The following is a 24,287-nucleotide window of genomic DNA, read 5'->3' as shown; positions in this document are numbered from 1 at the left end:
GGATTTGATGTTGGGTATGAAAGACAGAGGGGAGTCAATGATAGCTGTGAGGTTTGGGCCCACAAAACTAGAAGGATGGAGTTGCCATTAACTGAAATATGGAAGATGAGAGAAGCAGATTTGGGCCGAGATGGTAGGAAGAGGGGCTTCCCAGGTGGCTCAGATAGTAAAGAACCCGCCTGCCAAGCAGGAGACTCAGGTTCAATCCCTGAGTTGGGAAGATCCCCTGGGGTAGAAATGGCTACCCACTCCAGTATTCTTGCCTAGACAATCCCATGGACAGAGGCAGCCTGGTGGGCTACAGTCCATGAGGTCCCAAAGAGTGGAACACAACTTAGCTGCTAAACAAAAATAACAAATGACAGTGGGGCGGGAGATGGAATGGGAGTCAAGTGGTCTGGGGGCACATTTCAGTTTAGATTCCAGCACCAGTTCCAGTGTGTGAGTTTGTGTGTGTAGGGGGCTTCCCACACCACCAAGCAATTCTTTAAAACTGGCTGGGTGTACCACAATCCAACTCATTCAGACACTGTCTACCCAGAGATAGCATCAGACTTCACGGGTGCAGGGCTTCATCCTACAAGACAGCCCCCGCCCCTCCAGATGCCAATCAGAGGTCTAGGTGCCCCTCCAGATGCCAATCAGAGGTCTAGGTGGGTCCCTCTGCTTCTGACCAACCAGGTCTAGATTGGAGGTTCCCACAGTCCCCTCCTCACGTTGGAATAATTTGCTATAGGGGTGTGCTATAGTGAACTCAAGGAAACATTTACTTACTAGATTGTTGGTTTCTCATGAAAGGATATAAGTCAGGATCAGACAGATGAAAGAGACGCATAGGGCACAGTGTAGGAAAGGGGCAGAGAGTTTCCATGCCCTCTCCCCAGGTTCCACATGTTCACCAAGCTCTCCGAACCCCTTTCGGGCTTTTATGGAGGCTTCATTGCGTAGGCCACTGTGAATTATTGGCCACTGCTGACTGAGCTCAGGTTAACTCCATCTCCTGCCTCTACCCCCTCTCCACTGTTCAACCCTCTAATCACATGGTTGTTTCTCCCGGTGGGAAGCCCCCATCCTTAGATGGGGTCCAAAAGTTACCTGGTTAATATAGCAAAAGACACCTTTATCACTCTCATTTCTTAGGAAGTTCCAAGAGTTTTAGGATTTCTGTGTCAGGAGGGAAAGAAGACCAAATATATATTTCTTACTATAAATCACATCACAGATACCGATTAGACATCCAAATGGAGATGTCGGGTAAGGCAGTTTCTATTCGAGTCAAGAGTTCAAGGGAGAAGCTGGTGTGGCAGCTTCCTAATTATCTTGGAGCACAACTCTTACATGTGTGTGATGTGACTGAGTTTCTAGCTTGCTTTGTCCAGAAGATAGTAGAATGCTAGGTTGAAGTTTAGCCATCTTACTTGATTTTATTATTAACATGCTATACTAAAGCAGATTCCTATGAAAAGACCTCAAGGTTGTTTGTATAAAATATAATGTTGATAGGTTAATAGAGGTGACTGGAAAACAACCCCCCAAAACAAACAAACAAACAAAAATAGCGATGGACTTGGGAGTTGTCAGTGCATACATGGTCTTTGAAGCCAAGAGTTTAGGGGAGATCACACAGGAAGTTACCTTATGCTCCAGTCCCCTATACTGTGTCTACTTTATAGCAGATGCCAGATACACAGTCCCCTGGAGGCATCGGCATCCATGGGGAGGGTGAACCATGGAAGTCAGGGGCCAGTACCCAGTACTAAGCCTGAAACGGTCTCAGCCCAGATTCCTCCAGAATAATCCACTTGCGGTCCCTGAGCTCCAGCTCCCTCCCCAGGATCAGGAGAGGCCCACGCCATGGATGGCTAGGGCTTTGTAAATTACTGGGTGTTATTATTGGGAGTCCTGGGCTGGAGGACATTTCATTTATTCCCTGTTCATTAAGCAGCTGCCTGTTCCAGAGAAACATCTGTTTGTTTATTTACTTTTCTGTTTTTCTCCATCCCCCAGGGTCCAGCCTGATGCCGCTGTCTGGACTGCATTGCACATCCCAGTGTGTCTCACCTTTTGCCAAGTTGCCCTGAAACTCAGGCGGCTCATTCACATCTGTCACCTGGACTGTCAGGACCTGCAGGTCAGTGACAGCCATGTCATCCTTCACATAAATCTGCAAGTCAAATATGTGTGGTCCTGCTTCAAAATCTAATTGTTCCATCCCAGTGGTGACAACCTAAAAACAAATGCAGAAGTCATAGTAACCATGTGTTAAGAAAAGATCTGTTTTGTGTGTATACATTTTGCAAATGGATATTAACTAGCAAGGAGGCAACCAGCATCCTGAAAACCATCTTTCCTTCACTGTCAGGGGAATGGGTTGTTTTGCCTGAGTCCTTTCTCCATAAGCCCCATGACACTGCACTAAAAGGACTCCTGTGTGTGAAGCTGCTCTTCACAGGAAGACAGACATTCAGGAGACATCCTGGTTCCATCTGCTGGAGATGGAAAGCGTGAAAGCTTTAAAGCCTGTCACTATTTGGGGTAGGCTTCTAGGCAAGTCCCTTAGCTACCCTGCATACAGTTTGATTTTCTCGTCTTTAAGAGTAAGATGCCTCACTTCCCTGGGATAGCTGTTAGGTTGCCTCTTCACTCATTTCTCCCTTCTAATTTTCCAAGGCCATATCTAAAACTAAACAAGAGGAGAAGGATAAATCTGCAGAAATAGGAAATGATACTTATTTATATCAACAGCCTCTTTGGCTTTGGGGGTGTATTTCCACACATTCTCCCACTGATGGAAACGTGTGCTCTGCACAAATGTTCTGGAGATGTGGGAGGGGCACCAAGAACCAGGGCCAGAGACATATCACTGGACTCTAGTCTGTGGCCAGCAGGAACCTCGGCGGTGCGTAGTGGGAGGGCCCTGCTGAGGTTACCTGGAGGCCAGGCTGTGACCCCTCACATCAACATGCACATCCCTGCCACCAGCTTAGCTGTGGCGCTCCAAGAAAGCCCAGAGCCCTTTGCACATCAAGGACTAAATTTCATCAATGTCTTTAATTATGTCTCAATTAATAACCTTTCGGTTATTAGTGCAAGTGGGGCCAGGCAAGGAGGCCTTCAGTATTCTCTGTTGAGAAGAACACTTAGCTCCAATCCAGTTTCCATCGCTGGACTTCCGTGTGACCTTGGAAACATTACCTGAGCTTTCCCCGATTCCGTTTCCACATGACTATCATTCAGTAAATAAGTCTCACCCTAGTTAAACAGCTGGAGTATAATACAAGATAAGAAAACAAAGAGCTAGATCAGGGTACTATGGAGAGTCAGGGAGAAAACATTCATTGTGAGATGTGTTTAGTCAAGGAGGGCTTCATGGAGGAGGTGGTGGGCATCATGTTTGACTTTGCATAAATCTGGATTGATTATGAGAAGAGAGGATGGTCACAGATGTGAATGAACCCATGCTGTGGAGGGAGCACATATGGAGGAGGGTTGAAAGAGACAATCATAGTACTTCTGTCACCACCTACAAGCAGGGCCAGCCTAGGCACCACACAAGTGGAGATAACCTGCCTCTCTGCTTGGGACATGGGCAGTGAGAGGCAGCATAACACAGAGGTCAAGAGCTTAGACCCTGGAGCCAGACTGGCTTTAAAGCCCAGCCTTCCCGTGGCTTACCCTTGCTGTGCCTCAGTTTCCCTAGCTGTATAGTGGGGATACTGACGGCATCTGCTTCCTAGGGTTGTTGTGAGGATTCCACGAGCTAATCTATGGGTTACTTAGATCACTGCCTGGGGCTGAGTGAGCACCCAGCAAATGCTGCCTTTTTTGTCATCAGATGTTGAAAACTGTTCAGTGAATGGGTGCCCATCAGAGCTGCTCCCCCGTCACAACGATCTACTCTGCTTCCTGACTTACCCCCTAGCTTCCAGCTAAGCCTGGAGCCCTCTTCTGAATCCCATGCTTCCAGACCCTTCACCATAGTGTTCCCTATTGACACCTGCCCTTCTCCTTGGGACTGGCTCAGTCATCCTAGAGGAAGGAGCTAGAAAAGTCAAGTAAGGGTCTCAAATGTTGTCTCTTGGAACCAGAGGAATTGGGTTGCTGCCAATACATGGAAAAGTTGATTTTGTTGTTTTCTCTATCAGCATCCTTCAATAGCTCAGCAGGTAGAGCAGAGGACTGTAACTTAAGGATGTGGACATCCTTAAGTTGCTGGTTTGATTCTGGATCAAAGGAAATGCCTTGGTTGGTTGTTTGTCAGCAGAGTAGTGCAGCAGGAGCATGCTGGGCCCATAACCCAGAGGTCGATGGATCAAAACCATCCTCAGCTAAGTTTCCTCTTCTGGAGAAAGGAATGGCTACCCACTCCAGTATTCTTGCCTGGAGAATTCCAGAGACAGAGGAGCCTGGTGGGCTATAGTCCATGGGCTGTAAAGAGTCGGAAATGGCTGAGTGACTAACACCAGCACTGATTAAATGTTCATGTGCCAGGCTCTTGCCAAGCTGTTTTGTGGAGTATTTTATTTAATCATCACAACAACTAGGTTGTAGGTTGGGAAAACTTCCCCTATTTCATGCATCAGGAGACCAGGGCAGGGAGGGGAGACAATTCCGAGAGTCATGGCTGAGAGTGGTAGAGTACCCTCCCCACCTTTTAAGAAAAGTATTTATTTGCCTGTGCCAGGCCTTAGTTGTGGTGCGTGGGATCTTTAATTGTGCTATGTGTAATCTTTAATTGCAGCATGCGAACTCTTAGTTGCAACATGTGGGGTCTAATTTCCTGCTCAGGGATCAAACCCATGCTCCCTGGGTTGCATGGAGTCTTAGCCACTGGACCACCAGGGAATTCCCTGGTGGAGCCTCTTTGATGATGGGCTATCTAGCTGCAGAGTTTTGGTAAAAGACGATAAGTTTGGTTTGAGGTTTAAGGTTGTTTTGGACAAGACTGAGCAAACCTAAAGTGTCCACAGTTCTCACGACAGCAGATGAGGACAAAGGGGTATCAAGCTCAGAGGTGTGCTAATGGCAGGGGAGCAGTTGCGGCCGCCACGTGACCTCGGAGAGTGCCTGCTCTAGCAGTTCAGCTGTCACACGCCCCTGACTCCTGGGAGCTTTCCTTCCCAGAGCTGCTCCAGGAGGCAACCCCAGCGATGAGCCTCAGGCATTCCTCCTGCTGGGCAATAATGAGGCAGTGCAGAGTGGGAGTGATGAACAGGGGTTCTTGGGGCCAGCCTGCCTGATCTCAGAGTCTATCACCAATTAGCTATGTGAACTTGGGCAACTTGCCCAACCTCTCTACGCCTCAGTTTCCCCACCTTTAACATGCAAATAATAATAGCATAGCACTTCATAGTGTTGTTATGAGGATTAAATGAGTGAATTCACAGAAATATTTAGGGGAATTCCTGACATATGTTAAGTGTTCCATAAATGTGAGTTATTGTCACATCATCATTAACCCTCCTCATACCCCTCACATGCCTCCATCATTAATCTTCCTCACCCCCAGAGTCTCAGCAGCTGTGTCCAAAAGCAGGGTGGCCTAGCCTCTGGCATGACTGGAGGTCACCCTTAGGAAGTCCTACATGACTGAGTCCCAAGGCCAAGAGTGACAGACCTCTGGGCTGGAGACCCCAGAACCTCATGGCTAGGTGACCCTGCAGAGTGTCCAGGAGGAGTCAGGTTCTGCCACAGAGATGGCATCATCATGTTCTGTAGGAACAGCCGTTGTGAGCAGTTTGGGTTGGAGAATAGGATCTTCCTGGAGAGGATGGTTGATGATATTGGGTAGTTTCTGGGGAGAAGCAACCAGTCCTTAAGAACGTGTGACCTCGTGGCCCATCCTAGTACCAACACAAGGTCCCGGGTAGCTGCAGGCTGTGGTGCCAGGAGGGCACCAGGATTGGGACCAAAGACTGAACGTGTGAGCCCAGATCAGTGGAGTGGCTAAGAAATTCTCCATTTGTAGAGGTCAGGAACAGGATGGAATTCCTCCTTGACTGACAGCCCTGTTTGAATCACATGGGATGTGGGGAGAGGAGATATGACAGTGAAAGATTTGGATGCTTATGCAAACAGTAATTGCTGTGCATGGCAATTGGAGGGGACAGAGCCTGAGACTGGGAGTGGAAAGACCTGAGTCAAGTTCTTATTTCATCCTTTCTGGCTCTGTGATATTGGACAAATTAGTTAACCTTGCTGTCTCATTGTGATCTTATTTATAAAATAGGGATTTACAATTTTAATAGTGATATATCAGTGTTAGTAGTAGCAATAAGAGATCAGGATGTGAATGTGCTTTAAAACCTCTGCAAATCTGAAATAGTTTGGTCATCCTCATAATTAAAGGCAATAGACTGCAAGAGGCTGAGAATGAGGTCTCTCAAGTGGAAATAACCCAAACATCTGTCAACTGATGAACAAATAGAGAAAATGTGGTATATCCATATAGTGGAGTATCATTCAGCCATTAAAAGGAATAAAGTACTGATCCATGCTACAACATGTGTGACCTTTGAAACTTTATGCTTAAGTGAAAGAAAGTGAAGTCTCTCAGTCGTGTCCGACTCTTTGGGACCCCATGGACTATAGCCTACCAGGCTCCTCCATCCATCCATGGGATTTTCCAGGCAAGAGTACTAGAGTGGGTTGCCATTTCCTTCTCCAGGGGGATCTTCCCGACCCAGGGATCGAACCCAGGTCTCCCACATTGTAGCCAGACGATTTTACCGTCTGAGTCACCAGGGAAGTCAGTCATTAAGTGAAAGAAGCCAGTCATTAAAAAAACAAATACAATATGATCCCATTCATATGAAGGGACCAGAATGGGCAAATTCATTAAGACAGAAAATAGGTTAGTAGTTACCAGGGCCTGGGGGGATAGGAGACAGGGGAGAGACTGCTAATGGATTTGGGGTTTCGTTTTTGGGGGATGAAAATGTTCTAAAACTGGATTGTGGTGACGGTCTGTGAATAGAGTAAAAACCACTGAACTGTATACTTGCTTCTTTTTTTGTATACTTTCAATGGATGAATTACATGCTATGTGTATTGTATCTCAATAGAGCTGTTAAAAAAAAAACAAAAACAGTGTGAGCTCTAAAGCCAGACTGCCTGCCTTCCAGTGTCAGCACAGCAATAGATGTGCAACACGGGGCAAGTTATTTCACCTCTACTAAATTTTTCCTCATTTCCCCTATCTGTGCAAACGGGGCGATCATACAAATAAAATCATTGGATTGCTGTGAATATTACAAAAGAGCACATGTCAAGTCCTTTCCGCAGTGTCCAGTGTATACTATGTGCTCTGTAAGTGTAAATAACTGGCAAGGCTTGGAGGCACAGATGAGCAGCAGCTGTTAAAGATGAACCAGATGTCAAGGGAGCAGGTCTACAGGCAGGGAAGTCACAGAAATGGCATCTGGGCCCCAGGAATGTGCGCTGGATGCTGAGGTGGAGGTTGCCTAAATGTGTGCTCCTTGCGTGCCAGAGGGCCCACCCCTGGGGTGCGGAGAACACAACATGCTGGGCTCTGACCCCCAGTCCATGGGCCCCACAGGTGTGTTTTGAGCCCAGATATGCACACTTTTTGAAAGTTCCCCTAGTGACTCTAATCATCAGCTGGGTTTAAGAACACCTTATATGTTTCTCAAAGAGGCAACCAAGCTCAGACCAAGAAGGCCCACTGGGTCCCCCTAGAACCCAGAACAATGGCAGGCGGGAGCTGGGGCAGGGCTGATGATGACTATAGAAGGTCCTTGTGCCCACTGAAGAATGAGGTAAACGTGGGGGAAAATGCACTTCAGCAGGATCCAGACACCTAGACCCTAAAGACATCCTTTAGAGGGCCTTCGAGGTTGTCAGTGGAAAACGTGCAATTAGCAGGTTCATCCTGCCTCAGGAGAAGTGACAACTTTGGGAAAGACCAGACAAACTAGAAAACAGAGCCCCAGTGGTGTAGCTCTTGAATGCGATTGATTGGGTCTGAACTGTCCAAGAGGAAACATTCATTCAGTATGGATAGACATCCAGACTTATATTTTTATTAAGGGTGTGTTCTTCCATATGAAATATCTTCTCATAAATTTCCTACTGAAAAATCACAGAATCATAGAAAAGAAGAATCACCAGGTACTAGCTCATCAGGGTCTGGTTTCTAAGGAGATCATTACACAAACTATTCCACCCGAAGAATTCGGCTACCATTGGCACTCCTAACACCTGCTATCATATGAGGGTGGTTGGCAATAAGAAATGAGCCTTTTATATGTAACAAATTGAACATAGTGTTCATTTGGACTGGATTAAATGGAGGGGGAAAAGGTCCAAAAGCTACAGAGGCATCTAGCACAGAGGGCCCTAGAATGCCCCAGACAGAATGTCCAGATCTTACAAGAGGGAAGATTAAAGAAGGAAAAGAGGAAGAAATGACCACTGATCCAGAATTCCACCCATACCATCTGCAGGACCCCTCTTTGTGAGCAGCTCCCTGGGGAATAAGATGGTGCTTACCTCAAAGTCAGTGTCCGACAGCCAGTTCACCCTGAAGGCCCGAGTGAGGGGACTGGAGTTGATTATCAGGGGGAACCCTGGGACCACAGGTGACAGTGATGCTGATAAATTCACAGAAAACTTGTGCACTGACGTCTCAGGTGGAGAATTCTCTGCTACTTTGCTCATAGCGGGTAAGTGGATTAGGTGTAGTGCCTGTCCACCTGCAGATATAAAAAGGATGCAAAACGACATGAGCGCAAAGCCTTGTGCTGAAAACAAGGACTTGGCAGCTTGGTCTGTGGCTTCGACTCGTAGCTCAGGGCGAAACTGGAACCCAGTCACTCCCCAAGAATGAAGACTCTTGCCAAGAGCTGGAAATGGGAATGTGAGATCTTCTCGGAGCCAAGAAAACAGCCACCACTATACGACCACGAAATCTGCTTCTGTCATTCTGGAAATAAAGCTGCTGTTTTTCCTCTTACCTCTCTGCTTCCCTTCGTGTTTCTCCCAGCTTGTGTGGAGAGCCAGGGAGAGGGAAACATGATATCTTAGAACATAGACACCCCCCTTGAAGGACCCAGTCTGGCCACAGCGTCCTCTGTCTTACAAAGACCAGGGAGCCTCCAAGAGTTTATTTTCCTTCTCTGTGTCAGTGTTAGATACAGAGAACACTGAGAATGGAATGTGCATGACTGGAGAACTCCAAAATCACACCAGCTCTCCCCACATCCCTAAGTATAATCTCCCATCCAAGTACTAACCAGGCCCAACCCTGCTTAGCTTCCGAGATCAGACGAGATCAGGCGTGTTCAGGGTAGTGTGGCCGTAGACCCTAAGTATAATCTCATGGACAGTGACTTGTTATCATGAGATGCTGAGGGCATCGTGCAGAGTCTTAATTGGTACATTGTTCTCAATAGAGTAACTCCTGTTTCAAAGAGAAGGAAGTGAGAGACTCAGGGCAAGCCTGTGAATTACCTTGGGCTGCATCACAGACAGGGAATTTTATGATGTCAGAGAAAATGTGTTATTTTTCCCTACCAGGAAAGCTTTGGGATGGTCTAAGTTCTCTTTGACACTCTAGAGGATTTTGCCAGCACAGAGGAGAGGAGTGGGTTGTGATCTTTATGCTTCTATAACAACACAACTGTAGGGGCTGAATAGTGCTCCCTCCCCCAATTCATGTCTGCCCAGAACCTTAGAATGTACCTTATTTGCAAATAGAGTCTTTGTAGATTGAATTATCTACATCTAGTTAGTTATCTATCTAATTATTATCTAATTATCTAGTTAAGAGGAGGTCTTGCTGGATTAGGGTGAGCCCCAAATCTAGTGACTGGTGTCCTTGTTGTGAGGCTGTCACGGCTAACGCCATGACAGGCAGCCTAGATTAGGAGTAGGCCTGGTTTCCCGGGGTAACATAATTATCAGGCCTCCTGGAGCCAGCCAATCAACATATGCCTAGCAAGAAAACAGGGAACCTATCAGGGGAAAGCTGAAAGCCCCACGTTGGGCCAACAAAAATTACCTCTCAACTGTGTAACCAATCCGCTTACGCCAACTCCCTGCTGCTTTTTTTGACCTAACAAATACCCAAGAGAACTGGGGCTCAGGGCCTTTCGTCCTCACACACTTGGTGAGGGCAGGAGGCCCTGGCTCGAGTCAGTAATAAATTCCCCTATTGCAAGTTGCATTGTTTCGAGGAGTCTTCTTTCCCGACCGGGGACTCGGACTAAGGGCAGAACACTTGTAAGAATAGGACAGGACATAAAGATACACACAGAAGGAAGAAGCATCATTAGGACAGAGGTAGAAACCATAGCACCAGGACCCAGGGACCCCACAGAGACTGAGACAGAACTGTGTTTGAGTGTCTCCTGTGGAGGGACGGGTCAGCAGTGGACTGCCGCAGGGGCAGGGGCTCTGGGTGCAGCAGACTTGGGTATGGTATAAGTCCTCTTGGAAGAGGTCACCATTAACCCCACCATAGAGCCGCCAGAACTTACACAGGACTGGGAAATAGACTCTTTGAGGTCACAAACAGAACCTTGTGCACCGGGACCCAGGAGAAAGAAGCAGTGACCCCACAAGAGACTGACCCAGACTTGCCCATGAGTGTCCAGGCGTCTCCAGTGGAGGTGTGGGTCGGTGGTGGCCTGCTGCAGGTGGGGGGCACTGGGTGTAGCAGTACATGCATGGGATCTTTGGAGGGAGGTCACCATTATCTTCATTACCTCCACCATAGTTTGGCCCGGGTAAATAGCAGAGAGGGAACACAGCTCCACCCATCAACAGAAAATTGGATTAAAGATTTACTGAGCATGGCCCCGCCCATCAGAATAAGACCCAGTTTCCCCCTCAGTCAGTCTCTCCCATCAGGAAGTTTCCATAAGCGTCTTATCCTTCTCCATCAGAGGGCAGACAGACTGAAAAGCAAATCACAGAAAACTATCCAATACAATCACATGGACCACAGCCTTGTCTAACTCAATGAAACTATGAGCCATGCTATGTAGGGCCACCCAAGACAGATGGGTCATGGTGCAGAGTTCTGATAAAACATGGTCCACTGGAGAAGGGAATGGCAAACCACTTTAGTATTCTTGCCTTGAGAACCCCATGAACAGTATGAAGAGGCAAAAAGATAGGACACTGAAAGATGAACTCCCGTCTGGGTCAATAGTTACCCAATATGCTACTGGAGATCAGTGGAGAAATAACTCCAGAAAGAATGAAGAGACGGAGCCAAAGCAAAAACAACATCCAATTGTGGATGTGATGGGTGATGGAAGCAGAGTCCGATGTTGTAAAGAGCAATATTGCATAGGAACCTGGAATGTTAGGTCCATGAATCAAGGCAAATTGGAAGTAGTCACACAGGAGACGGCAAGAGTGAACGTCAACATTTTAGGAGTCAGAGAACTAAAATGGACTGGAATGGTTGAATTTAACTCAGATGACCATTATATCTACTACTGTGGGCAAGAATACCTTAGAAAAAATGGAGTAGCCACTCTAGTCAACAAAAGAGTCTGAAATGCAGTACTTGGATGCAATCTCAAAAACGACAGAATGATCTCTGTTCGTTTCCAAGACAAACCATTCAATATCACAGTAATCCAAGTCTATGCGCCGGCCAGTAATGCTGAAGAAGCTGAAGTTGAACAGTTCTATGAAGACCTTCAAGACCTTCTAGAACTAACACCCCAAAAAGATGTCCTTTTCATTTTAGGGGACTAGAATGCAAAAGTAGGAAATCAAGAAATACCTGGAGTAACAGGTAGATTTGTCCTTGGAGTACAGAATGAAGCAGGGCAAAAGCTAATAGAGTTTTGCCAAGAGAACACACTGGTCGTAGCAAACACCCTCTTCTAACAACACAAGAGAAGACTCTACACATGGACATCACTAGATGGTCAATACCAAAATCAGATTGATAATATTCTTTTCAGCCAAAGATGGAGAAGCTCTATACAGTCAGCAAAAACAAGACCATTATCTGACTATGGCTCAGATCATGAACTCCTTATTGCCAAATTCAGACTTAAATTGAAGAAAGTAGGGAAAACCACTAGACCACTCAGATATGATGTAAATCAAATCCCTTATGATTATACAGTGCAAGTGAGAAATAGATTCAAGGGACTAGATCTGATAGACAGAATGCCTGATGAACTATGGACAGAGGTTCATGACATTGTACAGGAGACAGGGATCAAGACCATCCCCAAGAAAACAAAATGCAAAAAGGCAAAATGACTGTCTGAGGAGGCCTTACAAACAGCTGTGAAAAGAAGAGAAGCGAAAAGCAAAGGAGAAAAGGAAAGATATACCCATTTGAATGCAAATTTCCAAAGTATAGCCAGGAGAGATAAGAAAGCCTTCCTCAGTGATCAATGCAAAGAAATAGAGGAAAACAACAGAATGGGAAAGACTAGAGATCTCTTCAAGGAAATTAGAGATACCAAGGGAACATTTCATGCAAAGATGGGCTCAATAAAGGACAGAAATGGTATGGACCTAACAAAAGCAAAAGATATTAAGAGGTGGCAAGAATACACAGAAGAACTGTATAAAAAAGATCTTCATGACCCAGATAATCATAATGGTGTGATCACTCACCTAGAGCCAGACATCCTGGAATGTGAAGTGAAGTGGGCCTTAGGAAGCATCACTACAAACAAAGCTAGTGGATGTGATGGAATTCCAATTGAGCTATTTCAAATCCTGAAAGATGATATCATGAAAGTGCTGCACTCAATATGCCAACAAATTTGGAAAACTCATCAGTGGCCACAGGACTGGAAAAAGTCAGTTTTCATTCCAATCCCAAAGAAAGGCAATGCCAAAGAATGCTCAAACTACCACACAATTGCACTCATCTCACATGCTAGTAACATAATGCTCAAAATTCTCCAAGCCAGGCTTCAACAATATGTGAACAGTGAGCTTCCAGATGTTCAAGCTGGATTTAGAAAAGGCAGAGGAAACAGAGAGCAAATTGCCAACATTCATTGTATCATCGAAAAAGCAAGAGAGTTCCAGAAAAACATCTATTTCTACTTTATTGACTATGCCAAAGCCTTTGACTATGTAGATCACAACAAACTGTGGAAAATTTTGAAAGAGATGGAAATACCACCTGACCTGCCTCTTGAGAAACCTATATGCAGGTCAGGAAGCAACAGTTAGAATTGGACATGGAACAATACACTGGTTCCAAATGGGGAAAGAAGTACGTCAAGGCTGTATATTGTCACCCTGCTTATTTAACTTACATGGAGAGTACATCATGAGAAACGCTGGGCTGGATGATGCACAAGCTGGAATCAAGATTGCCGGAAGAAATATCAATAACCTCAGATATGCAGATGACACCACCCTTATGGCAGAAAGTGAAGAGGAGCTAAAGAGCCTCTTGATGAAAGTGAAAGAGGAGAGTGAAAAAGTTGGCTTAAAGCTCAACATTCAGAAAACTGAGATCATGGCATCCGGTCCCATCACTTCATGGCAAATAGATGGGGAGACAGTGGAAACAGTGGCTGACTTTATTTTTCTGGGCTCCAAAATCACTGCCAATGGTGACTGCAGCCATGAAATTACTCCTTGGAAGAAAAGTTATGACCAACCTAGACAGCTTATTAGAACGCAGAGACATTACTTTGTCAACAAAGGTCCATCTAGTCAAGGCTATGTTTTTTCTAGTAGTCATGTATGGATGTGAGAGTTGGACTATAAAGAAAGCTGAGTGCCAAAGAATTGATGCTTTTGAACTGTGGTGTTGGAGAAGATCTTGAGTCCTTTGGACAGCATGGATATCCAACCAGTCCATTTAGAGGAAATCAGTCCTGCATATTCATTGGAAGGACTGATGTTGAAGCTGAAATTCCAATACTTTGGCCACCTGATGTGAAGAGCTGACTCATTTGAAAAGACCCTAATGCTGGGAAAGATGAAGGCGGGAAGAGAAGGGGACGACAGAGGATCAGATGGTTGGATGGCATCACTGACTCAATGGACATGAGTTTGAGTAAGCTCTGGGAGTTGGTGATGGACAGGGAGGCCTGGTGTGCTGCGGTTCATGGGGTCACAAAGAGTCAGACATGAGTGAATGACTGAAATGAACTGAACTGAGAAACCATAGTAATGCAGCTACAAACCAAGGCATGGCACACAAACCACAGAAGTCAGGATGTTGGTGTGGAGAAGCATCTCTCTCAGAGACTCTAGAAGGAACCAACCCTGTTGATACCTTGATTTCAGATTTCTGGGCTCCTGAATTGTGAGAGAATAAATTTCTGCTGCATTAAACTATTCAGTTTGTGGTAATTTGTTATAGCAGCTCTAGGAAACTGACACAATTACCACTTATTCAATGTTCCAAATAAATGCATCCTGTAAAATGCTTTCCCTTATTTACTCCTCAAAAACAAGCCTTTTGGATAAACATTAGTGTCATCATTTTACAGATGAGGAAACTGAGCTGAAGCACACACAGTGAATAATAAGTAACAAAGTCAAAATTTACACCAAGGTCACCTTCTCAGCCAGCTTCCAGCCTTGGCCACCATTAACCTTTGGGGACAAAGTCCCTAGATTGGGAGGAGGTACAGGCGGGACAGATCTACAGGGTGGAAAGATCTGAAAGGTGCAGAATTTCTAGAAGCAAACAAGCCATGGGAAAACATTGGCTTTTATAAGAGAATGTTTTACTTCAGATTTGAGGGAGGGGAGGCAGAGGAGCAGGTGGAAATGCAGGAAAAATTGAAATATAAACACATTCATTGATACAAGCATTCCTAAATCTAAAATCATCTGATTTCATTTAGAGACTAAAATGCATTATGCATTAGTTATTTTTTGCTGGCAGAATTATCTAGTTTTATGGACAAGGACTATGCAAGGACTCAGAAATATCAAAACAGCTGAGGTTTAGGGTGATGTGAAAACAAATGGATTTTTTTAATCTATTAAAATTGACTTTAATATTATAGCATTCTTGTGATTAAAAAAACCCAGCAGCAATATAGTATGTCTAGAGTATTTAGAGGCAAAAATTTCCCCAAAATAGTTTTTCAAAATGAGCAAAATAATCAATTGCTGTGGTGGGTTGGGTTTTGTGGTTATAATTCATCAAGCCCTCTTTTCCCACCATTGGAGTCTCCAGAACACCGCCCTGCCCAGCCAAGTTGTTCACAAGAGTGTTCCTTTCCGGCTCAGCAGGGAAAGACAGTCATGAGCAAAAGGAAAGACTGGCAGTTTGTTTCTAAGGACCCTACCTGATCTTGCTGCAGTGATTTGTGCCTCTCTAACCAACAAGGAAGGAGGCTTCTATGTATGTTTAAGCAAAGATGTAACTCATTAGATTTTCCTCATGAACAGCCCAGGTTAGGGCTTCCCTGGTGGCTCAGTGGTAAAGAATCCTTTTGCCAGTGCAGGAGACTCAGGTTCAATCCCTGATCCAGGAGGATGCCACATGCCATGGGAGCAACTATGCCTGTGCACCACACCTATTGAGTCTGTGCCCTAGAGTCCAGGAGCCACAACTACTGAAGTCCATGTGCCCAAGAGCCTGTACTCTGCAACAAGAGAAGCTCCTGCAATGAGAAGACCGAGCTCTGCAAGCAAAGAATAGCCCCTGCTTGCCGCAACTAGAGAAAAGCCTGTGCAGCGACAAAAACCCAGCACAGTCAAAAATAAATAAAATTTTGGAAAAAATTGGCAAGCTTTCTCTGTAAAGAGCTTGATAATAAATATTTTAAAAAGAGAGAGAGAGAGAAAAGCCCAGGGTAAGGTAGTGCACAGCCCAAAGGAACAGACTAAAACTAGTAACCACTCACCTTCACTGAGCACCTATGCACCAGGCATCGTGCTAGTATGCCTGATTTCACCTGCTCCAACCATGGTCCCTGGAAGTAGATATTACCACCACCACTTCACACCCCTGAGACTACGCACCCAGTAAGTGGCCATGAGGGCCCTGGTTCACTCATCTGGGTCTGTAGATAGCAGACTGCGTGTCTCTACTATAGGCTTTTGATCCATGCTTGTCAGATGACCCTGCACGTGAGATGAATTGTGGATATTCTGTAACCTGGTAACAGCATAGCAAGATGGTGCTGGGGCTGGTAAGAGATTGGACTTTCCACCCAGACGTTAGATTTGGGTGATGTGACATCTAAGAGGCCTTTTAGGGGAACAGCATAAGGAACAGTGCTGGAGTATTAGCTTGGTACGGTCTCAGCTATGAGAGGCTTTGCTCAGCCCTACTCAGAGGTTCCCACAACCTCAACCTCAACAGGGAGACTACCACAGCCACCAACCTTGCTGTGGCAAACTGGAGAGATTGCTCACCAAATATCCCCAGCAGATAGCCTCTACTTTGCTTTGTGGGAAGTGTATCCCTTGATCTTGCTGCATTAATCATAACTTTGATAAACTCTGGGTTTGAGAGGCTAATTCTAGAGAAGAACCAGTCTTCCAATCCAAGGCATCTGACTCCAAGGGCAGGGCTCCTTTTCATGGTTCCATGCTGCCTCCTTACACTTACATGGCTTGCCCTGGCCTTCCTCAAGTGGTCCCACTTCCTCACGGTGGTGAGGGAAGTATTGGGGAGGGAAAAGTGGATCTATCCAGTGACCCTCAGGCACTTTGTGTTGGAAACTGTCTTGATAAAGCCGGACTGTGTCTGTGAATATTTCTGCGGACATTCTTGCCGGACCTGTTCTGCTCTTCATCTGGTGGTCTTTCCTCCCAGGAAAAGGTTATGTGTGCCAGGGTTGTATAGTTGAATCCTAAAAACTCTGAGGCAGACACTCCAGGGACATTGATAAGGCAAGTGGCCAAGCTGGGATATCCCGAGTCTTAGTCGAACACTCAGTTCCTCCAGTTTCTTTGCTATTACAAGTAGTGGTTCAGTTCAGTTCAGTTCAGTCGCTCAGTTGTGTCCAACTCTTTGCCACCCCATGAACCGCAGCACGCCAGGCCTCCCTGTCCATCACCAACTCCCAGAGTCCACCCAAACCCATGTCCATTGAGTCGGTGATGCCATCCAGCCATCTCATCCTCTGCCGTCCCCTTCTCCTCCTGCCCCCCAATCTTTCCCAATATCAGCATCTTTTCAAGTGAATCAGCTCTTCACATCAGGTGGCCAAAGTACTGGAGTTTCAGCTTCAGTATCAGTCCTTCCAATGAACACCCAGGACTGATCTCCTTTAGGATGGACTGGTTGGATCTCCTTGCAGTCCAAGGGACTCTCAAGAGTCTTCTCCAACACCACAGTTCAAAAGCATCAATTCTTCAGCAGTCAGCTTTCTTCATAGTCCAACTCTCACATCTATACATGACCACTGGAAAAACCATAGCCTTGACTAGATGAACCTTTGTTGGCAAAGTAATGTCTCTGCATTTTAATAAGCTGTCTAGGTTGGTCATAACTTTCCTTCCAAGGAGTAAGCATTTTTTAATTTCATGGCTGTAGTCACCATCTGCAGTGATTTTGGAGCCCAGAAGAATAAAGTCAGCCACTGTTTCCACTGTTTCCCCATCTATTTGCCATGAAGTGATGGGACCGGATGCCATGATCTTAGTTTTCTGAATGTTGAGCTTTAAGCCAACTTTTTCACTCTCCTCTTTCACTTTCATCAAGAGGCTCTTTAGCTCCTCTTCACTTTCTGCCATAAGGGTGGTGTCATCTGCATATCTGAGGTTATTGATATTTCTCCCAGCAATCTTGATTCCAGCTTGTGCTTATTCCAGCCCAGCATTTCTCTTGATGTACTCTGCATATAAGTTAAATAAGCAGGGTGACAATATACAGCCTTGATGTACTCCTTTTCCTATTTGGAACCAGTGTGTTGTTCCATGTCCAATTCTAACTGTTGCTTCCTGACCTGCATGCAGTTTCTCAAGAGGCAGGTCAGGTAGTCTGGTATTCCCATCTGTTTCAGAATTTTCCACAGTTTGTTGTAATCCACACAGTCAAAGGCTTTGACATAGTCAATAAAGTAGAAATAGATGTTTTTCTGGAACTCTCTTTTTCGAAGATCCAGTGGATGTTGGAAATTTGATTGTGTTAGCAGTATTAATAGTAATAACCTGGCAAGGGTCCACACTCTAAAAATAGAGCAATTAATATGGTATGGAATTCACCAAATATTCAATTTTTTCATTCTACAGATAAGCTTAAAGGATGTGTCCAAACGCACTCTGCTAATCAGGCCTTCCCTGGCAGAGGAATGGCCAGGAACCAGGGACCATCTCTCCCTAAGACATGATGCACTTTCCTTCCAAACTTTCTCTGGTGGTCCGAGTGCTGGAGATCAAGAAAGAGGCTTTAATAGAATTTGACTTACACATGCATCTTAATTAAGAAGCAAATTAGAAGTGCTTGATGGGTACACTTTGAAAAAGAAAAGGCCCACAAAATGATTATCAGTCACTAAGCCCACTGAAACATCTTGCCTATGACTGAGAGCTTGGATGGATGATGGGTTTGCTTGTTTCCAAATAAGTGAATTCACTGCCTTGCCAGAAAGGGTCCAAGGAGGCCCCCTCCGTGGAGCCCATGTTGGGATAATGAAGGCCTCTGTAGCCTCCGTTCCAGGGTCACCTGGGTCTCTGACACCAAAGGTGAGGAGGTGGTTCAGGAAGTGTGGGGAGATTCCTTCTTCTCCCTCAGGGGATGCAGCTGCTCTGACTTAACTACTGTTTTCAGTACACAGGGCAGTACTCATCTGAGGCTGTCACTCAATACATGCCTCTTCCTTCTAGTAACTAATCAAAATCGTAGTGAAAGAATCCAGAGGAATGTTGTGAAAAGGGCAAGAGAATTGGAGTCAGAGCCAATCTGAGTTTTGCTACTACTTGACTGTGTGGCCTTGGGCTGGTCCCTCAAGTTCTTTGGGCCTTATGTCCACTCTGTCTCTCAGGGCTGTGGGGCTACACTCCAGTGGCCATGAAACACTTCCAGTTGCTCAATTGTTCAAGGAGATGCACAGGACCCGAACGAGAATGTTTCCACATCCACAGTTGATTACAGAAAATAGAGATGGTATAGCAGTTACATTAAAGTAAAGATGTGCATCCCAGCTGAATGCTGTCTCATAGCAAGAGGACAGGAGAGGCCCAGAGCCAGCAGCCTCCTGCTATCTTCTTTTCCTAAGGCCATAGCTAAGTGCACTTGCTCAGACCAGAAACCACCAGCTACGTCACTGATACCTTGGAAACAGTGAATCCAAATTAGAGTCTCTGCTGGAACTGTTTGTATTGAATATTTCGCTGGTCCTGTAGCCACCATCCTGTTACATAACTAGCCCCAACAGCAGAGCCCTCTGAGGGGCTCACCAGGACCAGGGGCAAATCATCAATCTCACCCTCATCAATGAACATTGCTTTTAGGCCGCTGCAGACCATCCCCAACCTCCAGGGACCCATGGTTACAATGCACTGCTATTAGTCAGCGGGCTCCATGCCTTGAACAAGAGTTCGTTGTGTGCAGGAACTTTAGCAAAGCCACTCAGACTAATTCCCGTCCTACTGGAATTCACTCTCATGAGTACCATATAAGAAAATGCATATGCTCAGTTTACTATAAAACATTGTAGAATGTTGTTGTTTTAGTGTATGCAACATCTTCCTGTGTCTTTCATTTTCACAATGTTATACCTTCCTGGATGAGATGCTCACTCACCCACTTTGGGGGGCTGATTCACGCCCCCCGAAGGCTAATGGAAGGTAGGACACAGAAGAAAAGGTGGCGAGTCTTCTAATGATTCTGTAAATGACACTACGTCATCATTAGCAAGAGAGGGAGGTGTTTGTCTTGGAGCATCACTCTGGTTCAGGCCTGAGGAGGGCGGGTTTCTTGCCAACATCTAACTCTATGGAGATGGAAAAGCAGACAGATTCCAGTAACTTGAGTGCTTCAGCGGGAGTGAGGGAATGACAACCAGGTTCCCTTGGAAAAGGAAGAGGGGAGTGGGGCTGAGAGGAGGGATGGCCTTTGCTTTTCTGAGGTTGTCTTAATAGGAAAGAGACATGGTAGAAAAGAGGAAACTTTTTGTTACATTCTTTGGATCCCATGTATAGGATTAATCACCCACAGAAAGACTTTCTGGAAATGGACTATATCTTCCTGCCTTTTCAAATGATGAGAGCATTAAGAAGGATGTACACCTAGTCCTCAAGGAGTGTAAGACACTGAGCCTTGGGCCTCTTTTGATTTCCTGACTCACCCAGCTGGGGGCCAGGCCCAGATGGCAGACTTGTGGATCACCCTAGAGAGATCAAGATGACCTCACATGTGGTGCTCGGTGGACAAAACTCAGGTCAACCGGCCTGATACCTTTTTTGTGTTCCTGTGGATCTTCTAACTACCAAGGAGAGCCTTCTCTCTTTACACACCCTGGCATTTTTCATTTCCATGAGACTCAGACAAAAGCTAGTTCCCTGGAGACTTTCTCAAAGTGGGGACAGCCTCAGTATGCAGTGGATTTAAATACACTGAGGGGCTTTTGCTAGGTCTTCCATCTCCCAGGAGTGACACATGTTCCTTTGGTACTGATGGAGCCAGAGACTGTTTCACCCCAACTCTTTCTTGTGCTACAGCTGAGAGTCTTGTGGAGTTTATGTTCTTTTGGGCCTTGCTTTCTAAGTTGTTGCTTGAAAGGGACACTTTAGCATCCCAAAGAGAAAATATTTTCTTTCCCTCATCTTAATAGGAGGTGAAAAAGACAGACGCCAACCTCACTGCCAATATTAAGCAGGCAGAGGATCTAAATTTCTGCATTTAGGGGATATCAGTAAATGCAGAGGGAAAAAAACAGGCCCCCAAAGGGATAATGATCAACAACAACAAAAATGTATTAGATACCCTGATGTACTGGTACTCAGAGACCACAGAGGAGTAAGAAATATGAAAACTGTTATTGTAGGGCTGGCATTCCAGTTGAGGATTCCAGGACAGACTTTTATAACTCCTGCTACTTTTCATTGAGCACTTATTCTGTGTTAGGTACTGTACGAAACCCTTGACACCCATTCCACGTGTAGGCAAGAGAAGTTCCAGGGTATAACAGAAAGAGCACCCACTAAGAGCTAGGGCAATCTGAGAAGGCTCCATGGAGGAGGTGGGGCTTGCCTGGACCTGGAGGATACACACCGGTTAGACCAAAGGAGAGGAACAGAATACTGGAAAATGTTACTTTGTCTGTGATTACTTTGGTGATGCCTGTTTCCAATCTGCTGAAGGCAGGTACTGTGACTGCTCCCCTCCCCCAATCCTCTGTGACCCTGGTGTTTTTGAGATCAAGGGTAAGGAGTAGGTTTTCAGACTCACCTAAGAAGGTGAGAGAGGAGTAGTCTGCATCACAGCAGGCCTTTCAAAAAATTGTATTTGACCTGTGGAAGCAAAAGTGCAGTACAGTGTGTGGTCTTTTGGAGGGGGGGGAGGGATTAGAATGTGGTTTTTATTTTAAAATCTCAAGTATTTCTTGCAGATTTTTGTGATCTGTTTCTTTCACACATCTGATGAGACGATTCCAAATGATAATGTTTCAGTATGAGATGCTGGGTTTTTCTAACCTCACTCTTCCCCTAATGACAATAAACGTCACCTCTTAACTCAAATGATTATGGTCCTAAAAGCCTCTATTTCTGGGAAAATCTCCAATGTTTAATTCAAGTAAGAGTCTGCGCAGCTCAAGGCCCAACTTCACACTCACAGTTCCTCCTGCCCTCTAAAAGTTCAAGGTTAAAGAGTTCAATATTATTAGGAGACTCGTGACTTATTCGTCTATTAACAGATCAAAGGGGAAAAATCAAATAGTCTTCTTTATAGATCTTGAGAAAAAATCTGATTTAAAAATCCATTTTGGGCTCAGTCAGACGGGTGCAGAGATGCTTCTGGAAGTAACATCGCAATCGCTGCCCAAGGAGAGCCCCAAGTTCAGTTCAAACTTGTATTGGTTGGTGATGGTGGTACTGGAAAAACTACATTTGTGAAATGTCATCTGACTGGTGAATTTGAGAAGTATGTAGCTACCTTGAATGTTGAGGTCCATCCTCTTGTGTTCCATACCAACAGAGGACTGATTAAGTTCAATGTATGGTATACAGCTGGTCAGAAGAAATTTTTGGACAGAGAGATGGCTATTATAGACAAGCTCAATGTGCCATTATAATGTTTGATGTAACATCGAGTTACTTACAAGAATGTGCCTAACTGGCATAGAGATCTGGTACGAGTGTGTGAGAACATCCCAATTGTGTTGTGTGGCAGCAAAGTGGATATTAAGGACAGAAAGGTTAAGGCAAAGTCAATTGTCTTCCACCGAAAGAAGAATCTTCAGTACTATGACATTTCTGCCAAAAGTAACTACAACTTTGAAAAGCCCTTCCTTTGGCTTGCTAGGAAACTGATTGGAGACTCTAACTTAGAGTTTGTCACCATGCCTGCTCTTGCCCCGCCAGAAGTGGTCATGAACCCAGCCTTGGCAGCACAGTATGAGCCGATTTAGAGGTTGCTCAGACAACTTCTCTCCCGGATGGAGATGATGACCTGTGAGAAAGTGAAGCTGGGGCCCAGCGTCGGAAGTCTGGTTTTATAGGCAGCTGTCCTGTGATGTCAGTGGTGCAGCATGTTTGCCACTTTATTATATAGCTAAGCAGAACATGTGCTTAATCTTTGGATGCTGAAGGAAATGGATGGGCTTTGAAGTGAATGTGGCAGTTTAAAAAAAAATACCTTCATTTTTTGGACCTGCATATTTAAGTGTTTTGTAACACAGTTGTTTTCTCCTTGAGTTTCAAATATAAGACTGCTGTAGTCACATGACAATATTGAGATGTCGAATCTTGCTTGTTACTGTCATTCCCATTCCTTTTCGTTTAAAATCAGAATAAAGTTGTATTTCAAATATCTAAGCAAGTGAACTCATCTTTTATTTAAATGAGCATTTTAAAACCATTAACAGGGAAAGTTGCACCATGTTACTACTTGAATTGCCTTTGCTATTGCCACTTAATTTGAAGTCAGTTAGGTTAAATGTTCCTAATTTTCTGTATACATGAATTATTTCACACAAATGTAATAACAAGTCAACAGTATTGTATTTGATAAGTTGTTAAAAGGTGTAAATAATATCAATAGCTAGGCTAAATAACACCTACCCCACCTGCCTTTGGGCTTAGGTAGTGTCACCTAGAGATGAGATTTATGTTACCTGTCAAAGGTGACATTTGCTTCAGATGTTTCAAACAGGTAAGAATTATCTTTGCATTTTATGGCAAAAGTGACCATTTTATAATGTAGAACTTGTCAAAGTCCAATGAATTCATACAAATGGTTACAGGAACTTAGGGACATCTCATTTGTTAAAAGTGAATATAATTGTGCGTTTACTTTTTGGTTTTTTGATGTTACATATTTAATGTAAAGTTGGTATTCTAGGAAGATGTTCCATGTTTACCTGCTGTTAAGTACTCCCAAGCTTTAAAGGTTATCAAAGATTAAAGATTTCATTGGCTATATCACAGTTTTGATGATTTTTCTCCCCCCAAAGAATTTTTGTGGGCAGTGCAAGAATACCACAGGATGCTGCAGCATAAAAGATCTTAGGTAAGCTTCTCAGTGATGTGAACCGAATGCTAAACTTTCAGTAGGTTAACCACTTATATTGTATGGTTTCCACATGTAAACATTAATTGGGTCTGTCTTGCCTAAGTTTGATCTCACTGATACCATACTGTAGCAATTAGAAATCAAGACAAGCTATTTTGCTCTTGTAAATACTACTGTACTATAGTTCAGTTTACCAAAGTGCTTTAAAGAAATGTCCAATTATCCTTGAATAACTACTTTCCTACCTAAAAGCAGGGAAGGATCCCTTTTAAGTATATGGAAAAATGGACTATAAAGGGTAATATTGGATATATTTTAATTTGTTAAAATGTTGAATAAATATTAATAGATTCATTTTAAAAAAATCCATTTTGGGATTTCTCTGGTGGTCCAGTGGTTAACACTCTGAGTTTCCAATGCAGGGATCATGGGTTTGATCCCTGGTCAGGGAACTAAGATCCTATATGCCAAGTAGCTAAATTTAAAAAAATAAAAATCCATTTTTATTTATAAGCAAATAGCCTAAATAAGAATAAAAGCTATCTCCTTAACATATAAAACATTTCTATTTCATACCAAAAGTTAACATGATGCTTTATGGAGAACAAGACAAGAGTGTACATTCTTGTCATTATTTAACAACAGTCTGAAGGTATAGGGCCCGTAGTTGAAT

The 24,287-nt window shown here is 44.5% G+C and overlaps 1 protein-coding gene and 1 long non-coding RNA gene across 3 annotated transcripts in view; one reads left to right on the top strand and one right to left on the bottom strand.

Annotated features, from left to right (window-relative positions):
* LOC122438303 overlaps positions 1–2,195 on the top strand; it is a 76,571-nt gene extending 74,376 nt beyond the window's left edge. For both annotated transcript variants that reach the window (XR_006268524.1, XR_006268523.1), the window contains one exon: positions 2,008–2,195. This is a non-coding gene — a long non-coding RNA (uncharacterized LOC122438303). The remainder of the gene's footprint in view (positions 1–2,007) is intronic.
* The window catches only part of CDHR3 (cadherin related family member 3), a 69,630-nt gene that overhangs the window by 44,197 nt on the left and 1,146 nt on the right, over positions 1–24,287 (bottom strand). Inside the window, exons 2-3 of the mRNA XM_043463027.1 lie at positions 8,512–8,714; positions 2,062–2,227 (exon numbers count right to left, since the gene is read on the bottom strand). Coding sequence (XP_043318962.1) covers positions 2,062–2,227; positions 8,512–8,714 — 369 coding nt within the window. The remainder of the gene's footprint in view (positions 1–2,061; positions 2,228–8,511; positions 8,715–24,287) is intronic.

This window comes from Cervus canadensis, chromosome 3, assembly GCF_019320065.1.
Source record: "Cervus canadensis isolate Bull #8, Minnesota chromosome 3, ASM1932006v1, whole genome shotgun sequence".
Taxonomy (NCBI): Eukaryota; Metazoa; Chordata; class Mammalia; order Artiodactyla; family Cervidae; genus Cervus; species Cervus canadensis.
The sequence above is the reverse complement of the archived record's forward strand: the minus strand, read 5'-3'. Positions and strand labels throughout refer to the sequence as shown.